We start from the raw sequence: 14497 nt of genomic DNA on the forward strand, positions 1-14497 counted from the left end.
ACTTTACTTTCTCTTCTTATTTTCTTTTTGGCTGTCCCCAAATGTATACCTTCTTAATCATACTTGAGGTGTACAGCTTTGTTCATACGTTCTCCAAATTCCAGACTCTCTCTCTGTGTGTGTGTGTCTTTCTTTTATTTATTTTCTAGAGACTTTTTTGATTACTAAAATTGACAGGCCAGGGTACTTGTGAAGTCTAGCGGTGAAGAAAGTAGATTACCCAATAGTCTTAAATCTAAAAAAAAAAAAAAAAAAAAAAAAAAAAAAAAATATCAAAGATACTGTCTTATTTGTCCACAATGAAATTCTGAGTAAAACAGATTCAGGACTGACAGAGTGATAAGAGCATGACCACACTGATTTTGGGCTATCCTCACACACAAAGCCCGAAGCCTGAAGAGATGACACAGAACAAAGTGTAGGACTTAGCTAGGCTATGTGGAATGGAGGCTACATTTTCATAGGGATAGTAACAGAGGAAAACTTCTTTAAAATTGTGTAATGAGAGACCCAAGCCACCTACTGTTCAGCTCAGTGTATTGGTACAGGATCTGTAATGCTAACATGTGGAGGGCCAAGGAATGTATGAAATAAGTTGAAAATCATGCTTCTGATATATAATGTAACCTTTCAACAGAAATGAGAATGATTTAAAAAGAGGGTAAGGCATTGAGTAGAACCCATATAAAATAATACATAAATGATAAAATAAAATAGTAAAACTGAATAAGGAGATTGGGCCAAGTATTAAAGGGTCTTTACTAACATCATGGGTTGAGAGTCCAATAAGGAAGATATTTTTAACTATCTATCTATATAATATTTCTCTGAAATAAATTTGAAGTGCTATCTATATATGAGGCTCAAGATTAGGACCAAGTAGGAGGTAGGTCATAGAATAGATGGGGAGTCTGTAACAGTGGACCAAATAATAGAAAAAGAATGATCTGGAACAGGAGTGTGACATAGACAAGGACAAAAAGAGATGTCATCGCAAAGATGATATTTAAGCATGCAAAAGAAGAAAGGATTTATCCAAGTATGGACACTCGACTTAGTCAGTCAGTTGTGATTTTGCTGAACAAGGGAAAAAGAAATGGATTTTAATGGGGCAGTTGCTGAGTTCAGATTTGGATAAGCTGAGTCTTAGCTTATTATAGAACATCTAAGCATGGATGTCAACTAGATGGGCATCAATCTGTCTGCATCCCAGAGGAAGTTCTGGGCTGTAGGCATATGTTGAGCTATTAGTCCTAGCATCTAAATGATGACAGTAGAAGAGTTTACTCAGGGAGAATGGATACTGTCAGAGGCCTGTACATTGATCCCAAGCAAATGATCAGTTACAAAGCCAGAAGAGTCACAATGAAGAATAAGAATAATAGCTGGAAAGATACATGACAGCAATAAGCAGGAGGGTATCCATATTGATTTACAAGGCAGATAAAGTTGCAAATAAGCCTCCTGCTCTCATTCCAATGGCCTCCAGGATCTAATGCTAGGCAATAAGTCTAGCAGTTTCAATCTATGTTTCTCTTGCTTTGCTTTTTGAGTTGTGTCAGTTCAACAGAAGTGACACTACTCATCGATGAGTTCTATGGTTCCATCAGGGAAGCATGCTTTTCATCAACACATTTAACATCCATTGGACTTCTCTTCTAATGTTTCCCTTGCAATCTTTCTTTACTGAAAGTAGAAGTCTCATCTTCTATACTATACTCCTTTAGTACACAGATTGCAATGTTTATATGGAACCTAGCACATTACAATTACATCATAGTTATTTGTGAAAAAGATTCTTCCCTCTTGGCAAGAATATAAGCTCCTGAAGATGAAGAACTCACTCATACAAATTATTCTCCATAGTGCACTGTTTTGAAAACAGCAGGTACTTAGTAATTATTTGCTCAATGACCACATGTATTACTTACATAAAATAAGAGAAAGAAGTTTTGTTTTTTAATCTTTTGATGAAGCAAGGGAGTTCAACATAGATAAACAAAAATGCTTGAAGACAAAGGATGGATATATCTGATGATTTTAATATACCTAGGCACATATTGGCCAAATAAATAAGGAAGAGACTATCAAAATACATTTATAATGTTGAGGCAAAAATAGAACAATGTTAAGCATTCTTATTTGTCTCAAAGACTACAAATGCTACATTTTTGGTGGCATTTTCTTACAAAAATAGCATATAATTATCTCTGTATTTGCTTTTGTAACTTAAGAAATTAATCTTCTAATGTATATGTTCAGAGCAAGAAGTGCTAACAATAAGCATGTTTTTATTTTTCCTAAAGGCAAATTTAAGGTGCTGTATAAGCAGATTCTCAATGATGTCCTACAAAAAATCCCAAGCCTTTAAAATTTTATCTTGTATATAAAAGTAGGACAATTTTGTAGGATTGTTCAGTTAAATAGAATAAGGGTTAAATGATAACTTGACTTATCTTTTACATGACAAAAAATAAAGAAATTGCAAGACCTTTTCACACATTAGAGATGTATTGTCATTTATCATCTAGATATCAGGCTAGCAGTGCGAAGTAATAAAACATATCATCGAAAAATGTGCTATAGGTCTGAATCATTCTTTCATTCCACCTCCCAGCTAACTGCAGTATTAAATCAAACAAGCAGAACATTTCCTTAGGCAGCCATTGCCTTTTAATTTCCTGAAGAACCTTAAAATATCATTCATTACAAGTACTACACATATTTGGTTTTTAAAAGTCTCATAAATCAATAGCGGGCTGACTGTAATAATTATTACAAGTTAGTGCATAATTTTCGCGCTGAAGGCTGAATGCAGAACTTTAGCATATGCAAACGAGGCAATTCAAACTGTGTATAGATATTAATATGAAGAAGCAGGTAACGAGGTGCAGGCTATGAATTATGCATCAGGAGTGGCTGATCTTCAATGAGGAAAATGAATTCAGCATGTAATCTAATTAGTGATGGAAGTCTATTACATCTAACTGCAAAAGCAACCGTCCTTGAAACAAATTTATTTACAGTCCATGTTACCACTTGAAACAACTTTGAAATGATGTGTCAGACAACAGCTTAATTGTAAAATTTTTTGTTTGTTTGTCTCAGTTCCAGACCTGGAAGGCCTCCTAAGAGGACTCAAAGTGTCACCTCCCCAGAGAACTCTCATATCATGCCGCATTCTGTCCCTGGCCTCATGTCTCCTGGAATAATTCCACCAACAGGTAAGGGTATGATTATTTATGCCAAAACATTAACTATCAAACAACATCACAGATTTTATACATACCCATCATTACAATGATATTTTCATGCTTTGGTTTTATTTTGCAAACAATAAATACTTTTCTGATAAGGGAATATTTTAAAAATGCATGACGATTACAATGATTTCCTTTGTGAAAATAAAATAAAATGAGCTTAGTTGATTAAAGTTCTAGAAGTCATTTGAATTACCCACCATGAATTTCATAAAAGAAAAATTACTAGTCCTAAGATTTTTTTTTTAAACTAAAAATTAGAAGCTCAGAAAGAATCAGTAACTTCTCAAGGTCAGTTACTGAGAGCATCAATGATTATTCAGACTCTCTTGTCTTGATCCTGAACAAATAACTCAGGAATACAGATAAACATGTAAAAGTAAGACAAAAATACCCAAAATTAAGAGTTTTCAAACATTTCCACACATTGTATACTTAGTGACCATAAACCATAATAAATTCCAGCTTATTTGACTTATGTCACTTGGATATGTTTGTTAATTCTGTTATGTACTTTTCTATGTTTGTGCTCACTTTTGGTTTTTACCAGGAAAGAGTCAGAGCTATGAGATTAACATATATCACACTTGCTTAAGGAGGGAATACATGTCTGTTATGCAACACAACTAAAACAACAGAAATCTGTTAAGAAAAAAAAAAAGATAGAGATTTCGTTTTACCTTACATTCATAGCACAGCTGGCTACAAACTTGAACCTTCAGAAACATTGAGTTAGAGGTTTGTACCACCAACCCAACTTAAGCCAAATTATTTTTTTCTGAACATCTATCAGTATTTTCTTCTCCTTTTGAATACTTTCTATTACTACAACTGTTGTGTTAAAGTTCCTTCAACTTAGTGTTTATTCTAATTTTATATCAATATTTGAAACTCAATTTAGTGAATATTTATCATGTATATTTTCTGCTTATATTAGCCTATTTGTATATATAGTACTATTCTTATCAATGTTCCAAAATGTTCATTTTATACTGTATGTATAAACAAATGTATGGGTGTAAATGTGATGTGAAGTCTATATGTATGGTGTATATGCTTGTGTTGATGTGTGTATGTGAGTGTGTGTGTGTGTGCATGCATGTAGGCCAAATGATGATATTTGGTGTCAAATTATATCACGTTTGCCCTATTCCTTTGCACTCTCTTACTGAACTTTGAGTTAAGCTGGAGGTCAGCAAGCCCGCTCATCCTTCTGTCTCATTTACCCCCAAATATTGGGTGGTTGTTGGGTTTTTAACTCAGGTCCAACTACTAGTACAGTAAACACTTCTAATCCATTGTGGCATCAATTCCCCTCCAAATAGTTGAAATTACCATTGGGATTAGAGTTTTTTTTTTTTTTTTTTTTTTTTTTTGCTAGAAATTTTATGTAGAAAACATTTTATTAATTTATATAGGAATTAATAGCCCCAAATGACCTACTTGACAGCCAAGATTTGTCTTTGCCATTTCTTTAGGCCACTGCTTCTCACAATAGTGAATCCCACTGTCCAAATTCATAATCTCAGATCTTACAATTTTAAAAGAAATTGGTAGTATAAAAGTTGATCAAATCTCCTGTTCCAGTCACTATTTTTCTCTGTTGTTGGCACAAATGCCCAAGCAAAGCACCATAGAAGGAATTACTTATTACATGTTGGGGTCTCAGTCAGATCTCAGTCAGATTTACATCCTGCTGTTTCTAGGTCAGTTTAACTCACAACATTGTTGGAGAAGGGTGGTAGAAGGAGTTGCTCACTTCCTGGTGGTAGCCTGGAAACAGAGAAGCAACACTGAGCACACTTGTTTTATAGTCTTGTTTCTGTTCTACTAAACTCTGGCCCAAATTGTAGACTGCAGTATGTTGAATGGGGTGCATCTTGAGTGTAGTTTTTCTTGTGCTGTTAACATAGATTACACTCTTAGCTCTGGAGACACCTTCACAGACCAAGGCACAACGATGTTTCCATGACACAGGTGACTCAGTCCAGTCAAGCTGGTAAAATTAACCACCACACTGCTCTTTGAAAGTTTTGTTGTCTTTTAGATTATATGGAAAATTTAACATTGGATTTGTTTTATAGCTGAGATAAAATGTGATGGGAGAATGACCTGAGCACATGTGACATAAATAATTTCACATGGAGTTTTCTAATGAAAAATTTAAGTAATATTTTTATGTATTTAGTACACTTAATTGATTGTCAGAAGTTATTTAATCACAGAATACAATTGTGCATTTTATTCATTTATTCAAGATATTCTTCTAATGTTGCCCTAAGTAATAATTAAATAGATGATGCCTTCAAAATCTCAATGGAGCAATGCACACATAACTTCATAAAATAACTTCACAGTAATTGAAGAGAATAAAAAATGTTCAAAAAATATAACCCACAAATCATACATTAAGTTACCTTTGAAAATACATTACACATTATTGGATGAATAGAGACATGAGAGATAGTTCCAACTTGATTCATCATTAGATATTTATTTTTCACATCAGCTCATTTTTATACATTTTAGTAGTGATGCCATTCTTCTGAGGAATGCTTTGATTCACTTTCTTCTTTGTAAGTTATTATTGAATCCATAAACAAAACAAAACAAAAACAGGATTTTCATCAAGCTTACTGAGCATTGCACTGATAAGTTAGCGGGTATGGCCCATGTGGAGGGTAAACTGGAGGAGGTGGGCAGTCTGATGTAGTTAAGTAATCTCTAGAGCCCCAACATGGCCTGTGAATAGTTCATCTATCTTACTATAACTTTGTTTACCTATTTTTTTTTCATCTTTTAGAAAATAGTCCTAAGATTTGAAGTAAGCAGGCTATGAATGTTGTTCTCCAATGATGTTACCTTAATGGAGATGATTTAATTACTCTTTTCACAAGTCCCGCCTCCCCCCCCACCCCCGGCCCACAGCCTAGGAGGAATTAAGGATTTTAGCAAACATGGGATCATATCTCCACATATGAGAGCATAATATTTTCTATCTTACTAACTGGAGTTTGAAAATAAAAATTTTGAAAGATATGGCAAGCATGTTCCTGCCATGAATACACCCACCAAAGTACAAATATACCAACCTCAAACTGAAAAGAAAGATTCAAATGGTAAAGCTACTGGGTTTCAAATCCTAAGCTTCAAGTTGCAGATTATTAATGAACATCCATCTTTCCTTGTATCCATAGAAGTAACTTTTCATCTTTTAAAACACTGAAATTTTGTTCAGCCTGCTCCTGTGAAAATAAGATCTATGAAATTTGAAGAATTTATAGATATCTATTGATTTCTTGCTAGTCACTCAATTACTTTTAGTTTTAGTGACTGATCCTTAGAACGTAAAAGCATCTGTTTTCTCAGAAGAAAATGATAATATACATTAAAATATTAATAACTTGGATATTTATAGTTAAAAAGATGAAAAACATACCAAATAGGAAATTAAAAACCCTGTGACGTTATGTGTGGTAAATTTGCCTGTTGATAATTTTCTTTGCTTGAGTGGGTTTGCATGTAACCTTAGGAGAGGATGTGGGTTAGGTGGTCATAATGTTCAAAAGTTATTGCTATGACAAAATGCCTTAACAATTTGAAGTTGCAGTTCATGAAAGGAAGGAGCCTTTTTGTAGTTTCTCACAAGGCGACATACCTCCTGCAGTAGTCACTACATTTATCCTGACTGAGCACTTGCCATAAATCATTTTTGAAATATGCACCAGTTTGGAATAAATTCATCCTAGCAACCGAGCTCTAATAGCATTCATACTTTTTATAGTATTGTGTCTATTATGCAATTAAGGAAAGGATATTTAGGAATTTAGAATACCCCTTTCTTTGTGCCAGAAGTGCAATTTGGATAGTATATTCAGCCAACTTCTTGATTTCATGTTTAGGTTAAAATGCAAGCTACTTTTCAAATATAATCTCTGTATCAGTATTAAGTAATAACATATGAATACCTAATACTTGCATTTTATATTAAAAGAAAAGCTATTCAGTATTTATTTTTCAAATATCCTCAAAGTAAATTGATTGACTCATATTTGCATCTGGGACATTGCTTTTTCTCTAATTACAACTTTGTAGATAAAAGCAACACACATTATGAGTAAAAATAAGTAAATAAATAAAAGCCATTAGCCACACAGTAACATACACTATGTCTGAAAGTAAGCATTTATACCTTGCAAATTCTTAAATTTTGATAATTTGCTAGGTCAGGACAATATTAATCAATGCTTAATTCAACTGAAACATTTATATCCTACAAAACAAAACAACATCTCCCCTACCACAAAAACAGTTTTATATTAAAACATTCTTATGAATTAATGACATAAAAATTTACTTTTGAGGTTTGTTCCCTTTATTTTTTCCCTAGGTGATATTAATAATTAGCATAAACTCCCAAAATACTCTTTTCACAAAGTTGGCATCTGCAGCATTTTAAGGGCTTCTTAACATTCTTCTTCTGGCTTCTGAAATAGATGAACCTTTCCTTCTATGCTCAGAAATTTATTATAGCAAACTTATTCAGTGTGGTTCCCTGGTAGGATCACCTTTTAAGCAGAACCATTTGATTATCTTACTTAAAAAGTAAACTCGACATAAACTACTTAAAATGCTAGTGTTAACACAGCGTAGAATATGTGTGAATTTAGTGTTCATATGCAGGGAACATTATGACTGGATCCCTCAAGGGTATCACATGTCCTGTGATAGAGGTCTGCCTTCAGGTTTATTGGAGAGAAACATGATGAATATGTCTTCTTTGCTTCTTTTTTGGCAGGCTAATGTGAACACTGGGGCCTTTTGTAATTTACTGAAGTTTTAAAACTTGAGACAAAAACTCCACTCTTTTTCATGGGGAGGCCACCTTAACAAATTACTACAACCTTAATGGCATAGAACTGAACTTTGTCCTCAAGGTTTGGAGGCCAAGAGTTCCGGTTCAGTATCACTCAGCCTAAATCGTGGTGCTTGCAGGGCCACAGCCCTCATGAGGCTTCTGAGCAGAATTGTCCCTTGACTGCTGGCTGTGGTGCTATCTTGCCTGTACAATTAAAGCCTGTCTGAAGATCAGAGAATAGAGCTTACCACTGGCTAATCATAGAGGTGTGAAGGTCTGCTTGCACAGACAGGAAGTGAGATAAGTGGGCAGAAACAGGAAGTGAGCTTGCTAGTCACAGTCAGGAAGTGAGATGGCTGGGCCAAGAGATGATATGATCAGGAAGAAACAGGACCCTGCTCTCTTGTCCACTAAAACGCCAAGGAGGTAAAAGGTGGCTTCTGTTTGCTACTTCTTCTCTCTGATCTCTCAACATTTTCATCTATATCTTATTCAAGATTTTTATTATTTAGACCACTTACGAACTCCTTTTATAGTTGGCACTACTTGGTGTAGAGCTGTTTTATGCCACTTCATGTCTCCATCTGTATCTTTTATTTCTGTCTCTTTCCCTGTCTCTCTCTGTCTCTGTTTCTCTCTCCCTTTTTCTGTCACCTTTTCTCTCTCACTACATGTGGGTGCACATGTGTGCATGCAAACACACACACACACACACACACACACACACACACACACACACACACTACCTTGTGTGTATTTGAAATCTCTTACTGTCCCTGTCTTGTAAGGTATATGGACAATTTCTCCTTCTGAACATCTGATGCAACAAAAAGCTTAAAAAAAAAAAATTGCCGTATCAAGTATCATTTTCAGGGTTATAGGACATAATTTAAGGAGCTGCTCTCTATTCCTCACACCCATCAGTCTCTGTGCATGAGAGTGCTGAGAAGTCAGTTACAGTATCTTAGACATACACACTAAATGCACACAAAAATAACCTGGCCAGTTTTGTTCACTGAAGTATCCCTTGATGGAGAATATTGCCTGCCATAGGGCAGAGGCTCAAAATAATATTTGTTCAGTGAATATTGCTAATAAATGTTCAGTAAAGGATTTCAGAAGGGAATTATTATGCTTCACAGTTACAAACTGAAGATGTAGTGTCTTAATATGGCTTTTTAAGTCTAACTAAACACACAGAGGCTTTATATTAAATATTTAGAATTTAGTGTTCAAACAGAGGTATACCAAGTACATAAAAGGAAATAATTACTTTTTATTCATAGCTTGTGATGGCTATGTATATACAAGCATCAGCATGAATGACTGGCAAAATTTATATATGTAAATTTGTGATAGCTACTGTTTGTATATTAATACAACTATATTTTCAACATGCTAGATGATCCTAAGCAATTATAATTTTCATTTTACTCTTTGACTTTTGATTTAGAACTAATTTATCAAACATTTGAATAAAATCTAACTTCGAAAAGAATTAACTATAAATATACTTGTTGGTTGGAGGAATGATATTAATACATTTTCCTGCTAACCATAGCAGGCTAGGTGGATGACTTAACCATAGCAGGTTAAGATGTTTACTGACCAGTTTGAGAACTTGTTGATCTCTGTAACTTTCATGATGGAAATAAAGAGGCAACTTCCAATGGTTATCACCCAATGTCCACACACATGCATGGGCACACAGACCCACACTATAAATAAACACATACAGAAAATATTAGAAAGCAAATGTAATTTTTGGTGAAGTGTGGTTATGACTGGATGTCTGTAGACCCTCCGTCTCTGTATAGGACTCTTAGTTTTCTGACACATTCTAAATGCAGTATGTAGCATGTTGTTGGCTACTGCTCCCCACAACTTGATGACTATTTTTAAAAGGGCTGTCACATGTCACTAACTTGATTTCTTTATAACCCAATATATAGGGGAATACAGTACCTGTTTATTTAGAAAAAGCATCTGCTATCATTCGAGTTTGAACTTCTAATAGACCCGGTAGGATAAAAGTTCTGTAAAACAATACAGACTGCCTAGTTTGTTTAGTCTCTCTTTGATAGCCTTTCCCCTAGAGATGAACTTCAAAGCCTCAGCTTCCTCCCTTGAATACTTGCTGAAGTCTGCTTCTGTGGACTAAACCAAACCATATATGAGCTTCTTTTTATTTTCTCCCTACTTTCTAAGGATATTTCTAGATTTAAACCTGTCATTTGAAGGGAGATGGAAGAACTAACCGACAAGATTGACATTACCAAAAAAATTTTTGTGATCGAGGAAAAGCAAAAGGATTAGAGTCGTAATAAATGTTTGTGTTTTGTACTCAAGTTGATTATTGTTTTAGTAATGAATGAATTTGACGTGAGTTGAAAACATCCCACTTTAAAAACATTGAGATACTTCTGTTATCTTTGTAATCATATGTATCATCCCTAGGTAGAACTTGGAAAGTTCTCATTTAATCCCAGATTTATGAGCAAAAATATTATATTTACATAAAGGGAAGCAGCAATACACTATTCCCCTTTACCTATAGTGATATCTGGAATATTAACTGTAGACATTGAACTCAGATATGTTTTAGAACACTGATCAACTCTTGACCACTAAGGGATCATTCTAGATTATATGAAATCAGAAATGATGCTGTTTAGCATTAAGAAGTCTTACAGTGCATGATAGAGTAGAACCATATAGTGCTTTGAGGATAAAAGTTTGATCAATAGATTGAAGTTACAGTTTATCAAGCTACCAAGAGCTTTATTGGTTTTCATAAGGAAGAGCCTACCCATTGTGTTCAAAGTACAGGCTTTATTTGCAGCACAATTAAAGGTCAAACACAGAAAGATTTCCTTCTGCCTAGCACATGGGGGAGGGCTCAGCTACAAATGGTCTAGCAGACTTTGAAGACTCCCCATGGAAGACCTCACCTTTCCTTGGGAGGAGAAAGGGGATGGGATGGGAGTTTATGGGAGGAACAGGGAATGACAGGAGGGGTCAGGAACTGGGACTGACATATAAAACAAGCTTGTTTCAAATTTAAATAAAAAAATTAATTGTAGCTGTTTCTTCTGAAAGAAGTAGTTGAGAAGAAACAAGATGGTAGAAACTTATTTATCAAAGGCTTTATTTTTACTTTATAAGTTGTCTTATATACTACTAAAAGCATTAAAACAAAAAAAAAGGTCTTCCTTGATCCCAAGACATCTAGTTCAACTCTCATCATCTTTGTTTAGGAAATACAAAGGTCTTAGTTTATTAAGAAAGTGATTGGGTTATGTTGAGTCTATAGCTTGCTCTGCTAATATTCAGGAAACTGAGAGTTCAACACTCAGCACTGAATAAACCAAGCATGGTGTGGGCCCAGAAACTCAGTAATTGAAGCAGAAGAAGAAAGTAAAGTCATCTTTAGCACAAACCAAATTTGAGGTCAGCCTGGGCTAATTCTTCCTTGGATTTTTATTGCTTACCTCATATGTTATCTTTCTAGCTACAGAGTATATATTTTCCAGACTGTAAACCAAATTATACTAATCAATATTATATAAAAATATAAAAACTTAAATAGTTTTAAAGTGATATTTTAGATTAAAATTCTTGTTTTTACAGCAGTCATATCTCTTCTTGAAGAATTTTATAGATGATATGTTTAGTTTATTTGTAAAATAGTGAATATGGAATTTACAATAATCTTCTTTTCCCATTTAATGACTTTTCCACTGATCACTCTGGCCTTCATGTGTCCTCTTGAAGGAGCTCACAGGTGAGACTTCATACTAGTAGGAAGTGTTAGCCAATTAAAATGACGTGGAGAAACACATGCTGTTAAACAGATTTCAATGTAATAATTTAGACTTTATTACAATTATTTTGACCTCAATTTTATTTGGGAAAGTTAAGGTTCAAGAGGAATCAATGTCTGAAGAGCATAGGAAACTTTTAGTCTCCCACTTATTAAATGTACACTAGTTGAACAATTAACCTATTCTGACTTTTATTTCTTTCAGCATTAAATTTTTTTTCAAAATTTCAAGTCATGTCTCATATTGTTATGAATGCAATTTTTCATAAAATGTCATAATACAAGATAATCCTAACAGAGTTAACAGTGAGTTTTGGTAATTGCATACTTTTCAGGGCTCAGGGACATTGATTCATTACATTTACTTGCATTTGTAGGTAACATTAGCTTTATGGATATGCAATATCCTGTTACTGATTTAAAAGTTTGCACATTATAGATGGTGGTAGATTATAAGAGTGCAGATTGCTTTCATTGGAGTTAAACTATTTGATTGCTGGAAGTGAACTGGCATAAACTATGAAAGACGTTTTCAAAATGATAAAACTGCTATCTAATTCAGTAAGTTCAATTGTGTTACACAACTGTTCACTTATTGCTATATGGCCAAAGACATATACACTAGATGACTATTTCATCTTTCAGGCTATTTCATGTTTTGATTACAGCTTCCACAAATTCTATTCCTAGAGAAGATTATCATGGACATTTATTTGTATTGTTAATTTTGGAATACAGTTAGTAGGCTATGACTCATTTCTTCAAAGGTCATTACTTTTCTGGCTAGCTAGTTTTGTGACACAGCTTCTAACATGAAACCAAAAAGGTCTGGCTGGCTTTCTCTTCCTTGTCACTTACAGCTAAGTGACCTTGAATAATGTTGGCTTTGCTTAGACCTCACAGGCAAAAACAGGATCCCAAAACATCATTTTAGTAACAGATTGAGCATTGTACAAATTTCTTTTGTTTTAGTTAAAACAAGTTTTTTTTTTTTACTTCAAATTTTCCACATCATGCTGCCTTCATGAAGCCTACTTCTCCACTAAAAATCCATCATACAATCTTGATAGAATTATGTGAAGAACAAAAACAGCTAATGTATTATAATATATTTTGCTTCTGATTGCACATGGAAAGGATATATATTTTAATGATATAATGCTAAACTTCAGAACAGGTCATTTTCTATGTTAAAATCATACAGAAGATTCTTATCTCTGGACATATTAGGTCTGGTACAATGGACTCTTATGTTTGTTATTATATTTTTGTCATTGCATTTCATTTTTTCTGCCTTTCTATCTTTCTGTCTGTCTTTCTTCCTTTTTTCCCTTTTTCTTTCTGTTTTTTTAAGTTTGTTTGGCATCTTGTAATTAGGTAAACTATTACATTTTCCTCCTGATATAACTTTTCCTATGCCAGTGATTACTTTTGAATCATTTTGTATGGAATTTTAAGATTCATGTTTAGGATTTGTATTCAGTTCACAGAGATACAACTCAGTTTAAATGCACTGACAGCATAATATATTGAGTTAGAACACATTTAAAAAGATTTGTTGATTTCTTCCCTGATACATGAGCTAGTTTGTTGGAGTCGATTCTCTATGAGGGAAAATCATGTTCAGCCTTATTTCAGGGGGAGAGGACTGGTCCTGCCCCAACTTAATATGTTAGATTAGGAATGGATGTGGGGTGGGCTGGGGAAGTGGTGAGAGAAAGTTTGTAGGAAGGAGACATGGGAGGAAGAACTTTAGTTAGGATGTAAAATGAAATGAAATTTAATTTAAAAAACCACATTTCAATGAGGTTGTTATATTTTAAGAAATGCAATAATTTTGGGGAAAATGACTTCCTAGATATACTTTTTTTTTTCCTAATTACATGTCTTTGTTCCTGAGAGTGTAAGGATAACACTTTAGTAAACACAGCATTTATTTATAGGATTAAAGGAGGCACAAACCTGTATATCCTAAAAGTCTATATAAATGTATGTTATCATTTCAACTTAGACAAAATAGTACGATCCTGTAATATCAAGATTACTTTTAAACATTTCAAATATTAATATTAATATCACTAAAATATTTTATTTCTCTTATAAAGCAGTACATCTTTTAGGTCAGTTTTGGAAAGATTATGTTTCCTATTAAAACATCTATTTGTCAAATGTGAACAACTAAGGTTTTCAAAATTGGTCTCTCCACTTCAATGCCTCATTCATTACCAAAGGCATTAATGTCTTTTGCAATTTCTACTTTATTTTATTCCTTAACAATATCCCCAGGAATTTTATCATGGAGTAATAATTTGAAGAAGAATTAGACAAAAATATGTTGATTCAAATAAACGTACATCTAAATAACTATTAATTCCAACATATTAATCATTTAATAACATGATATGATATTAATTTTGATTTTCTTAAGTATGAAATTCATCTCATCATACCTACTATTCATGTTACATATTGAAAAAATTAAATTTAAAGATACCATTCCAAGAAGAACTACTACCATATGACCTGTCCATAAGAGTTGTCTTCTTGATTTATAAT

The 14497-nt window shown here is 33.7% G+C and overlaps 1 protein-coding gene across 1 annotated transcript in view; it reads left to right on the forward strand.

Moving 5' to 3' along the window:
* Positions 1-14497, forward strand: part of Dach1 (dachshund family transcription factor 1) — a 375887-nt gene that overhangs the window by 151160 nt on the left and 210230 nt on the right. Inside the window, exon 2 of the mRNA XM_051195300.1 lies at positions 3109-3224. Within this exon, the coding sequence (XP_051051257.1) occupies positions 3109-3224 (116 nt within the window). The remainder of the gene's footprint in view (positions 1-3108; positions 3225-14497) is intronic.

The sequence above is a fragment of the Phodopus roborovskii genome, unplaced genomic scaffold, assembly GCF_943737965.1.
Source record: "Phodopus roborovskii unplaced genomic scaffold, PHOROB, whole genome shotgun sequence".
In the NCBI taxonomy this organism is placed as follows: Eukaryota; Metazoa; Chordata; class Mammalia; order Rodentia; family Cricetidae; genus Phodopus; species Phodopus roborovskii.